The sequence below is a fragment of the Equus asinus genome, chromosome 9 (genome assembly GCF_041296235.1).
Source record: "Equus asinus isolate D_3611 breed Donkey chromosome 9, EquAss-T2T_v2, whole genome shotgun sequence".
Classification (NCBI taxonomy): Eukaryota; Metazoa; Chordata; class Mammalia; order Perissodactyla; family Equidae; genus Equus; species Equus asinus.
Window position 1 is genome coordinate 23,130,371 of NC_091798.1, and position 12,705 is coordinate 23,143,075.

General features: G+C 39.4%; 1 protein-coding gene across 8 annotated transcripts in view; it reads left to right on the forward strand.

Annotated features, from left to right (window-relative positions):
• EBF1 (EBF transcription factor 1) overlaps positions 1–12,705 on the forward strand; it is a 380,610-nt gene that overhangs the window by 271,844 nt on the left and 96,061 nt on the right. For 4 of the 8 annotated variants that reach the window (XM_044777725.2, XM_044777723.2, XM_044777727.2 and 1 more), the window contains exon 9: positions 9,891–10,021. In XM_044777725.2, coding sequence (XP_044633660.1) covers positions 9,891–10,021 — 131 coding nt within the window. Of the gene's footprint in view, positions 1–9,887; positions 10,022–12,705 lie in introns of all 8 variants that reach the window. The other 4 variants (XM_044777722.2, XM_044777724.2, XM_044777726.2 and 1 more) reach the window with 1 other exon arrangement.

The window sequence follows — 12,705 nt, forward strand, 5'->3', positions numbered from 1 at the left end:
CTCTGTCCCCTGACTGTCCAATCAAGGGTACTGGATAAATATAATAACTAGACCTGTGTGTGGTAAAGCCTACATTTTTTCATGAGCAGCTTGTCCCTGCCATTCATGATAGCATTAGAGCCAAGAGCCAGCATTACCAAGAGGACTGAAAGCTGATGGAGCCCTGCTAGACTGCTAGCGGGATCCTGTGTTCTTAGGGACAAGGCTTCGCAGGCTGCCATCTCTTGTGGTTTCCATCAGAAGCATTACATGGAGCACGTCTAATGATCACATTGCTGTAAACCAGCCACTGAGTAGGATTCTAAAAGATCCCTCTTTTAGGCAACTTATTCATTCATTTGTACCTTGTTTGCCTGAGAAGTTTCTGACACTGAGCTGCTTTGCTGAGCCCAGCAGTCAGAGCCCTCCCTTCCTCCTTTTGTCACAGGGTTGGGAACCCAGAACCATCTACCAGGCTCTGGCCTCTTGGTCACTTAATAGCCTCTGTCCTGAAACCTGCCCTAAACCAGCTTTTCCAGCTGATAAATAGCTAACTTCACTGCTTCTGGGGATGTGCGCACAGGAGGGTGAAATGAACATTAGCCTGTTTCATTCAAGATGAAGTTCTGAATTACAACCCGCTCAACAAAGCTTCCTTAAAAATGTAGAAAATGTAATGAAAATGATAGAAACAGCTGTGGTAGCAAATTTTATCAAATGATGAGTAATACCAATCCTCTTGTCGTAAAAAAAAAGAACAACACACACATACATGAATGTATTCTGCTTGGATCATTCATCCAGTCGGAATTATGTATCACCTCTCTTATAGTCAAGTTCTGCAGAGGATACTAGGTCTTCCTTTTCTGTCTTTATGGACAAACATCAATGTAAACACCTAGTATGACAGTGAATTGAATGAGTCCTAGAATTCAATAGGAGGAGAAAGACAAAGCCCTCTAACAAAAAAAAATAGGTGCTGCATTCTTTTAAATTCTTCTTAGGAAAATTGTTTGCACAAATATTTTCTAGAAAAAGACCATGCTGATATCAGCCAAGACTAACTAATGAAATGTTAAATTATCTGCATGCATCTATGTTTCTAATGCTGAATTTAGTCCGGCTCCCAGACACGAGGAGGCTAAAAATTCATATTCAGATAAGGAAAGGCAAACCTTGGCGAACAGATGGAGCAGAGTTCAGCATAAAGGTTTAATCCTATCAGGCCGATTCCTGTATGACCATCTGGATAATCCGGCGCACACATTCAAGGCCTGTTAAAAATACGACTCCAGCCAAGATTAACGTCACAGATTTTCCACTAGACTTGTTCATATTTGACTTTATGATTTTCCAGGCCCAGGAAGATTGCTCGTGAATAAAGACTTGAGTATTCCTTGAAGAAGCAGTTACATGTTGTTTCTTTTTTTTAACCTGAAAAGTGTTTCCTCTTTTCATAATATTGGGTGTCCATTTTTGGAAAGTTATTTTCATTTCCCTTTCTCCCCTGGCTTTCATATCTAGAACTTTTCTTACAACAGGATAATAAGGAGAATTGAGCTAAAAATAATTTTGTGCATGAAAGTTCTCCTTGTCAGGAAGAAAAGAGTTATTTACTTATTGTATAATCAGAGGCAAGTGAATTTACTATTGTTGCAACAAATATCACAATTGGAGCCATGAATAATTCATTTTGAGGATCCTCCCAGCCTCCATGATAATTTTTCCCCATTGCTTTGCAATGGTATGGCTGGCAGTCATAGAATGAGAGAGAAAAAATGGAAAAGAAATAAAGCTGATGGCACTGTTTGCCATTAGCTCCTCAAGGATTAATATTCTGTACATTTTAATTTTGGATTTGACAGATCAAACATGAGGTAGAAAACAATACGTTCTTACTTCCTTGAGTTATAAAATTCTGAGCTTCCCAAGTGTTTTTAACAAACAATTTTTGCATATTATGAAACAATGCTGTGTTGCGTGTCATTAAATCAAGAAACCTTCAACGAATCTTTCAAGTGCAATTTAGAATTTACAGGTACATCAAAATGTCAAGATTTTCCGCTGCTAAATTGTTCAATAACCCTGTGTAGTGAACCTGCACAGAGATCTGCATCTCAGATAGGCAAACTCAGAAATCCAATAGAGTTTGCCTTGGAATGTTTGGATTACAATTGTTGCACTAGGATTTCTGTCCTTCCCTTGCTCAGATGCTCTGTCCACTGATTGTTAAGGAATTTTGCTAACTTGGAATAGAATAAGAAAGCTGCAAAATAAACAGGAAGTAGATACAATTTGGGCTGGGTCTATATTTAACAAATGGCATAGTTTGGAAGTTAGCTGTTGCGCTAAGTTTAGATACACCTAGACATCCCCACCAGGTCAACTTTGCCTTAATGTCGATGGATGTTGGGTCTAGGTTTCCATCTAGTGACCAGGAATTTTTCCTTTTCTCCTTTTTTGTGAGAGCCATTAATGTTGTCAAAGCAAAGGGCTTTCTTGCCAAATGAAGTTACTTTGGAACAAAGGATGAAAAAGACACTTGAAATTCTCAATCTCCTCCTTTAATATTTAATAGATTTAATTGCCTCTGGTCTTGAGAAATCTCTATATCATGGGTTACATTTTTCTTCAAAGTGACTAACACATCATCTCACACACACATACACACACGATGGGGGGGAGGGGTTTTTTTTGTCATATATAATATATGATTCTTTCCAAGTAATACCTAGATATGCTATGGATGGAGCAATAAATGCAGACCAAGAACAAGACAAAACAAAACAAAAACCCTGAGAAACAATAAAACGCTTATGTGCATAAAGCAATTAATGAATAAAATAAAGGCAGGCAGAAATAAATCTGGGAACTCAGGTTAAAGCAAGAGCATAAGTATTACAGAGACTGCTACACGTTGGGTGAGGAGACTGTCAAATGTGTTGTTAATTTGTTTGTTTCTCAGCTGACCAGGAGTCTGTGGTGAAGTCAGAGTTCTGAAAGTGAAGTTTGCACAGGCTCGTGCTAGGGCTCCGGTCAGGCACTCTCACCACTGCTGGTTTCTAAGGCATCCAGTTGGAGGGTGTATGCACCCAGAATAGCTTTGCCTCCTGTACATGGTGAAAATACAGAGGGCCAGTCTTCCCACTAGGGCTGACCGTCTGTTTGTCCTCCTTCCTGGCCAGTAGCTGCCAGTTGTCAAGATCAAAGAACGCGGATGCTGGTGCCACTGAGTTGTGAGCAGTCAGGAAAGTCATCATTTCACTCAAAAAAGCCATCAAAAAATTTTTTTCCAATGTAACAGGAAGAGCAGGTATCTGTGCACTGAGTACAAGTGGGGATACTTTGTGTCCTCATCAATGTCTGGAACAGGGCTGCTCCCAAGCACAACCTCACCAAAATCGAGTAGATAGAAGGGAGAAAGGCCTGAGATTTTATGAGGTCATAAGCATCCCGTAGAAAGGAGCTGAACTCATGGGTTTCGCAATATTTTCTGCCAAGTCTCAAAAATTTGGGGATAATAATATTAAAGTCAATTCCTCATTTCTGAAAAGACTGCTATTAATATTCATTCCAGGCAAGTGAGAGCCTTAGAAAAACACTCTACTTTGGAAAGACTGGTGCCAAATCCACCTCCTCAGTAAATTTGGCTGGCCATGTTAGCAAGTTGCTGGATTGGAAGTTCCTAGGAAAGTTTTACAGTGAACTACGTACTCTGGAATGATGTGACTGTAGGATATTCTAGTAAATAAATAAACTCTGGTTAATTGAAAACTGATGACAACAATAATTATTATAGCAGGAACTAGTGTACTGTGTGCCTGGCACATAGTAAAACAACAAAACACAGTGGACACTTTCTGCATTTTGCCAGAAATCTGTGAAGTGGACATCTATGTGGAAACTACTGCTTAGAGTAAATGCCTTGGAGGTGGTAAGTGACTGCTTCAAAGTCACACTGAAAGGTGGCTGTGGCAATTGAGCAGCTGGAGCTCTTACCCATTTTCAAATAGTGTAATACTCTGAATATTAAAATCAACTTAACATAATCATATCTTTCTATCTTTACACAGAATCCAGTAAGGGCTGGTGCAGCATCTTTACCTCCCCTGTAAGCATCAGTTATCTGCTCTGTAGAAATGCTCATAAATAAAGAGTTCTGGTTAAGAGAATGCTGGAAAAGGAGAGTTTACGTCTTTTCATATACTGTACACAACAGAAATGAAAAATAACCTTATGTCCACTTTGGTGAAATTTCATCTTGAGATTTAGAACGGGATTAGAACGTTTCTAACTTTGTGCATTTTATCAACTGATTGTTGGTTTCCCAGTGTATGTGAACACAGGAATGGAGAAAAAACCAAACAAGGCTTCTCTGATGAGGCTTCCATAATGGGACATCAGCTGTCGCAAAAGCCTCATTTTGGGGATAAGAGATGATAAATGCAGAACCTGGCTCATCTCTACAGCTACCCCAAACAAGTGAGGTATAGCTCGCAGCGCAAAGAGATTTCAGAGGCAAAAGTAAGAGCAGCCCCAGGACCCTGCTGATAGCTGTACACACCACTAATTCACCTCAATGGGCAGGCACCTCTGAGCTCAATTAACCCTTATTCCCAAGGCCACCCATAAACCCTGAGGTAAACATGACTCTCCTGGCCCTGGCTTTCTATCAATGAAATAGATCATTTCTATTGGAGGCTGAGGCGCAATTCCAGCTTATAAATTCACTTTGCTAATAAAGAGCCTGATGCTTCCAATGCGAGTAAGCTGGCTCTCGAATCTTGTAACATTGATTGTGTAAATCAGAAGATTTTAAACTGCTGAGGGCATCTGTGATTTCTCCTGCCTTCCGTGGCTGTTGGAAGGAAATAGGAACGCTCTGGATGTAGAGCAGGTGATAGCAAATGTCCCTTGGTGCACTTGTCTGCACACAGAACATTAGTTGTTAAATATATACTGGAGGCTGAACGGTTTCTTTTTTTTTTTCCTCATTCTTCCCTCTCTTTTCCTTCTCACCACGACCATTGTTCAGAAGCAAATTGGAAATCTGGTAATTAGGCCCTGACTCACGGTGTAGTATTAGAGTCCCGAGCCAAAGTTCAACACCCTGAAATGAAATTTAAACCAATTAATCTGTTAGATTTTTATCGCTTGTCCGTGTTTTCTCAGCAATTCCCCCAGCACGTGGCCTTTGATCAACTCTCATACAAACGCTAAAATGTGTGCCTGCTGCTAGCAAGATGGGAATGACATTAACATGGTACTCATAAAACAATCAGGGCAGAGAAGCCCTCAGACAGGCAGGGCATAGTAATATTTAATAAAAGCGCACACATAATCTTCAGAATTAGCATTTTGTGCCTTGCAGTACCTTTGGGAGAAGAGCTTTTATTTGTAGAGTGATCATTATTATAACAAAGAAGAGCTACCTAATAATTTCCACTTTAACTCTGCAATGTGCCATGAGCATTTCAGAGCCATTATGCTAAACTGTGGTGGGGTAATCATGTTATTGTCATAGTCTGAAGGAAGGAAAATCTCCTCTGTTTTGGTGGCTGTTGGGGGTGGGGGGGAGATTAAAAAAAAGAAAAGAGACGCAAAAAAGCCCCACCTCAAAATCCAAACTTTTATTTTTAATGAGATTTAGAAGCAGGAATTGGCTTACTGTCCTTGTGGATACTTACAGTGTGAAAATTCATTGGTGAGGAAGAAAGAATCTTTTATTAATTAAATCAAGATTTGGCTGGTGAAAGTGGTTTTGTATTCAAATCCTCTCTCCCTCTCTATTCCATAATATTTTCTTGGAGAAAGAATTGTATTGGTGATTACACTCTTGGGCTGGATTGAACTCTTTCATAAATCTTTACACCTTCAAATTCTGTTGAGTACATCCACTGTGACTATTAAAAACTCTCTCACTCCTTGTCTTCCCTCTGCGTCTCTGGATATCCTGAGTGAAAGAAAAACAAGTCCTTGGCTGCTTCAAATGTTCTCTGAGCTTTCTCAGAGAAAACTTACCCAAAAAGCAGAGAGAGTCTCAGGGTCTGTTAGTATAGCTGGGCTTTTTTTTTTTTTTAATCAGTATCAATTTGCTTTAAAAAGTACAACCTTTATCTCTCACAGAATTAAATGCTCTGCTCTCACTTAATTTTTTATTATTATAACATATAACCTTAATCTGTGCTTATTGAAAAAAATTCAAACCATACAGACATCTGTAAAGCAAAATTTAATAGTCTCCCTCCTCTGTCAACCCCACTGTATTCACATTCTTTTTTCATACGTACCCACTGGGAACAGTAGGTGTATATCCTTCCAGAACTTTGTTTATCATACCTGTTCACACGTAAGTACACACACGCACACACACTCATGCACACACAGGCTCACATATATCACTTTTTTTAAGTAAGTAGGATCACACTATCCATTGGAGTACAAATTGCTTTTTTTACTTACTAACGTATTTTGACATCTTTCCATGTCAATTTATAGAAATTTTTTTTCATCTATTCTAATGACACTCAATATTCTATAGTACGGATGTACCATAGTTTATTTAACCAGTCTCTTGTTGGGGGCACCTAGACTCTTGCATATTTTATTGTCAACACTACTGTGAACGTTTGGGTATCTGTAGTTTTGGGCATATTTGCAAGTATTTCCTGAGCTGCTTTTAATCTGGCAAGTTTGTTTATGACTAGGATAAAAATGTAAAGTGGTACTCTATGAATTAAATCTATCTCATAAACATTTTGTTTAGCCTACACATTTAAAAAAATATTCAATTAGTTGCCAACATTTAAAGATTAGGAAATTTCACATAAAAATCTGGGTTCCCATCTTCTTTCAAAAGATTGGAAGACCAGACACACTGGGCCTGGGTTTGTGTGGAGTTACCAATGACTGGAGCTGACCAGCAGCTGCCACCTGTAGATGGGGAAGGTATTCTGTAATTGACCAGTGTCCCCACCAGTTCCTATTGCCTCCCCAATTCTGAGTGTCAGTGGCCATCCATCTCATGCTTGTTCTGAAATCCTGAGTTGCATTATTCGTTTGTGTTTCTTGACTTGGCCTGTATGGATCTGTGAGTTCTTAACAACTGCTCCTGGGCCTGATCCCTTTAGCTAGTCACAGTGTTTTCTACCTTGCACTATTGACATTTTAGAGTTCTTCATTTTGGGCGACTATCCCATGTATTGTTAGATACTTAGCATCCTTGACCTCCAGGTACTAAATGCCAGTAACATCCCCTCCCTGCTCCTCTCTCACAGTGGGACCGCCCATGATTCCTTTACATATTTTCCAAACTTCCTAGTGGGGAAGTACCACAGAGCTTCTTCTCAAGACTAATAGGACGTATAGATAGATAGAAGCATCTTTAGAATCCTTTGAGGTCCAAACTCAGAAAGGGCTGCATGACTTACCTGTTCTAAGAATGGCGTCTAGTCTCTAAGCAGGAGTAGTGGATGGTGTTAAGTATAGAGTTAGGATGCATCAAGGGGTATGTCACTCTTTTCCTGGAGTACTTCCTTCAAAGCTTTTTTTCTCCAAAAAACTAGGAAGATAACGTCTTGTCTCCTCACAGGTTATCTCTGGAAGCTTGATGCTCTTTCTTTTCTCTGACTAGTTAATCATATAGCTTTGTTTCTGAACAATTGCTCACAAAATTTGAAAACATTATCACTTACCTTAGGAAGTGTTTGAAAGCACACACACGCACACACACACACACACACACACACACATATGCACTTACATGCCTTTGTAGCCTACAAACAGCTAATGGAAAGAAGAGGGAGGGGCCAAGTCTAAAGCCAGCAGGTCTTCCGTATGCTATTGTATCATCTTTAGGAGAGTCTCTCAAAGACACACCAGCACACCCTTCGGCCTCCTTCTGGGCAATGATGAGAAAGCCTGAAGGAGACCATATGTATCTAAAGAAATATACTTGTGTGATTAAAAAATGAAATTTAAAAAATTAAAATAAATCTCAAAGCTAATACAGATATAAACACCAAGACCATCCCATGGTTTATGACGGTGATCACTGGGTCAGTGTTTAATGATACCATTAGATTCCACACTTTGCCATCAGGCAGGTCTCTTTCAGGACCAGTTCAGTTAAACCAATATCCTATTCTTCTTAGAAGTATCCTAGGAGTTAGCAACACCTTTTCTGCTCCACCCTAGCAACTAAGTAAACTGAGTTAGAAATTAAGAATTAAGATTTTGAGACATTAACTAGAATGTTTCCAAACTGCTTTTGTTTTAACAATTTTACATGGTTGTTAAACATAGTTATTTCTCTTATAAATCACTTGAAATCATATATCATGTTCGACCATTGGTTTGGGAGTCCTCAATCATGCATTTAAACATTTTTCCTTTTAAAGAAGAATTTTGTTTAAGAAAAAGTCCTATGCCTGTGGAACATTGGTCACAACCTTTGTGTGTTAAAAATTGGATGAGAATTGTCAAGTCATGAATGGTTTACATTTTCTTGATTAATTATTTTGTTTTTGGGAGAAAGTGGAGGAGAGAAAAGGCATCTGAACTGCCCAGTTTTAGTTTTAAATGCATTACTCTGAGTTCAGCCAACATGAAATGTTTAGTTTGGATATTTCCTAATTTCTGTGTGCAATTTTATAAGTTTAATTTGAATCAAAATCAAACCCATTCTACTTGTTTGTGCGGTGGCACGTGAGCAATGGTCCCACCGGGCTGAGCTTAATATTTTCTTTTCTTCTTGCAAAAGTTAAAGCATGACGTTTTGCCAAATTTGGCAAAGTCCAATAATTTTTTGCCAGTTTTTTCCCGTTAAAATTAACTGGTGCTCTCATTGGCTTCAGTATTTGGAAAGTCAGTCTTGGCTACTTAATAAATGTTTTATTAAAGAGGAGGGTCTCATTTCCTCTCCTTGTGCAATGTCTCCTTTGCTTTAGAATTTTGCTTTGCTGTTGTTTATAAAAGTAATCATGAGAACAACAGTATGGCATTGTGAAGTTAAAAATCCTTGGTGGCATGAAGGTGCCCTCTGAGAGATTTCAAAGACATAATCCTACAGTTACATTTACGGCCAGTAATTCTGTTGAAAACATGCCATGCTCATCAGGCAAACTACCTCCAGTCTGTTTGGCATCACAGTATTTGCAAATTGTTTCCCATCTCCGAGGGCCATTTGTAGTGGAAAGAGAAGAGATATGAAATTTTGAAAAAGTCCATTGTACAGTTTTATGCCTGAGAATGACTACAAAGCCAAGGTCATGGGACTGTCTGTGGTTCAGCCCTGACTCAGCTACTTGGTTACATAATTCACCCTGAGTGACCTGCATACTTTGCATCTAGAAAATGGGATCCATGACATTTATTGAAAAAAATCTCAGTAATTTTTAATGAGGAATGTTGCTGTGTTAGTGTTACAGATAGAAGGCATGGAGCAAGGATAATTTCTTATTCCAGCCTCCTCTCTTTCTTGCTTTCCATTGGGAAGAAATGTTTATCTAAAAATCTACAGATTTTCTTTTCAGGAAATATATGTAATTATGAAGCAATTCTGTAGGGTTTCCAGTGTGTTTCCAAAAGTTACCTTTTTTTTTTAATCTTTAGCATTTCATAAATTAAATTTTGCTTCTATGTTTTATTTCATAAGATTTCAGGTTTGAAAACGATTTGGGTAAAATATGTGTATCTCAATAGAAACAATGAAAAGAATGCTTTTAAAAACTGAGATGGCACCCTTAGGTTTCAGGTCCTAATAATATGGCTAGGAAATGCTGAGATCTTGAGGGACTTTCTGTTAGTGAAAAGATAAAAGATTTTTTTTTTTCTTTTTCTCAAGTCTCCCATCATTAAAGTTTGGTTCTAACAGAAGACTCCTTCTCTTTTTCATGTGTGTTGAAAAGCAGCTACTCCCTGTATCAAAGCCATCAGCCCGAGTGAAGGATGGACGACGGGAGGCGCGACTGTGATCATCATAGGGGACAATTTCTTTGATGGGTTACAGGTCATATTCGGTACCATGCTGGTCTGGAGTGAGGTAGGTGTTGTCTGAACATTAATATCTAATAGTTTGGTCTAGTTGAGGATACTGTCTACACTTGAATTTCTAATAGAATGTGTAGAATTTAGCGGTGCCACTCTGGGTGGGCCAGCTCCAGCCTACAGAACTCTGGGGAACTAGGAAAGATGGGTTGGGTTTACCAGGAGGCAACACTTTTTACTGGAATGACTTCCATCCCCTGACCCATAAGCATTGGGAAAGCTTTTGTTTTGTCGTTTGATCTGTTGGGCTTGCCATGGTATGGAGGTCTTATTGTATATTGGAAATTGGAAAGGAAATGCAAAGTCACAAAATATATAGGAAGAGCCCCATTCAAACTCTAGTGAGGTAGTCATCTGTGAATATTTGTAGATGGAGTCTGTTGTAGGCCCATCTTCAAGGAACACTATTCAAATGACAGTAATAAATCAGGTGTAAGTGGTTCTTGACTTATTCAATGACTCTTCATCAGCGAGTGAGTGATTTGCCGGGGGAACCTAGAAGAACCCAGGACTTCTTCCAGCCCTAGGAATTTATAGCTGTCAGTCATCTCAGTGTGTGACTACAACCATATGAAAATGGCTGTGTTCTATTTGTGCAGTGTTTTCCAGCACTGTCATCATTATTTTAACCTGCCAGTTGACTTGTCTGGCAATAATCAACATTAGCTTAAGATTACAAAACATAAACATCATCTTTATATAGATGCCATGGCAAACTTGCCTTTGCTTTCCAAATTATGAACCTAAATTTCTTAGCCAGCATGCCCAGACCACCTTCTCATTCATCTCACCAAAGTTTAGAGTCAAAACAATGTTAGGGCTACAAGGTACCATAGAGCTCATTCATTCCACTTGCCTTATAAGGTAGTCATATGAACCAATAAACTTTATGGAGACTTACTCTATGCTAAGCACTGTGCTGGGCTCTTGCCATAGATCCTCTCAATCTTCTCTCTGCGCCATGAGGTAAATACTCTTAGACTGTATCTTTTCTTGTTAAGGATACTGAGACTTAGAGATATATGGTTACTTGACCTGAAAGCAACCATCTAGAGCCCACAGAATATAAGTGTTATGTGGCCACACAAAGAAGTCAGTAGCATAACTAGAGCTAGAAGTCAGATTTTCTATTTCCGTTTCTAGTTGTCCTCCCATGACACCACTGCTTAGCCCATTTAGGTATTTTATTTCTTTTTTCTCTCTAGAGGGCCATAGAGATATGCAGAGTTAAGACTATGATAGTTGAGTATGTTTATCATTCCAGAGCAGAGCCTGTCCTTGTTTCTAAGCCTTCTATGTGTACTTCCTATTGCCAGTAACCCACTCAGGCAAGCCCCTTGCCAACTCATGCTGCCACTGCCTTTGTATTTCCCGTGTAGCCAACAAGCAGTATGTGCTTGGCCAGAGAATCAAAGCTCTTGTAAAGCTGAATCAGAGATGGGCCTCTCAGTCCACTAAACTAATTGTTGTCCAAGTTGGAACATCCCAGACACTAAAGGTGGACTGAGTTTCCCCTGCCAGCTGCACCCCATTCTTTGTTGGAACCATTGGGTTGTAAAATTAGAAGCATCACATACATGGCATATTTTGCTGCCAGCCTGGTGTCTTCGTTCCTGCTGAAGACAGCAGTCCTTGCAAGGACAGTCTCTCTCAGGTTTTGTGGGCTGTATCTTCATCTGTTTCTCTCCCTCTTTCGATTGCTTATTATGGAAATTGGGAGAAGGGAAGAATAGTATAATATGGACTTCTTGCTCCATGTCATTGTAAAGTAAGGTCTGAGAGGTGGGGCTCAGAGTGTGCAGTAAGTCTTATTGACCTCTGAGAATCAGGTGGGTTAGTCTGAAGCTTCCTTTAAAACCGTGTGCCTGCCTTAGCCCAAGAACGCTACACTGGTTGTGGAATAAGGACTTTGACACATCAGGAAATCGTTAGTATGCATGTCCACCTTGTTCCTAGTCAAGGTCCCCCTGTTTTCTCTTGGTTTCTCCACCTTCTTGCCCTCTTTTGGGAACAGGTGAGGGAGGTTAAATTCTAACTTAGATTTATCCAAATTGCTTTAAAGGAGCTGTTTTCATAAAACAAAATTGATGCAGGTCATGAGAAAGAAAACCCATTAAAGCAATACTTTTATCTTTTTCCCTCCTCCGTCCCTCCACTGCCACTGCCTTGAATGTGCCAGAAGCCCCTCGCAGTGGATCTGTGTGGTTCCAGCTAGGAGCTGAGGGTGGGGGACATATGCTCCTTCTTTGTCCATCCCCTCCTCCCAAACTGCTCTCATTTGTGGCTATGTCATAAGTCAATCATGGCCCTTTCCTGGTGGAAACTTACCACATCATTTCCCAAAATGTTTGAGCAGATATTCTTTTAAAATAAATAATTCCCTGCAGCATTAGCAGTTGGGTGTCTGGATAGAGGATTTTAATTTGGACTGTTATCATCATGATAGTCCTGACATTCAGAAAAATGAGGCTTGCAGAGATGAACTTTTTGGTTAATATTCTAAACTATTTATATAGTTAGATTTTCATACAAGGTATTTGACAAGTATGATTTTTCTCTCTTTTTTTAGTGCAGGAAGAGAATTTAGTACTGCTCCAAATCCAAACATCCATTATAATGATGAAAAATTGAGAAAGAGCTCAAAGTTACAGTGTTTATCATGTATAGGCACTTTATGAG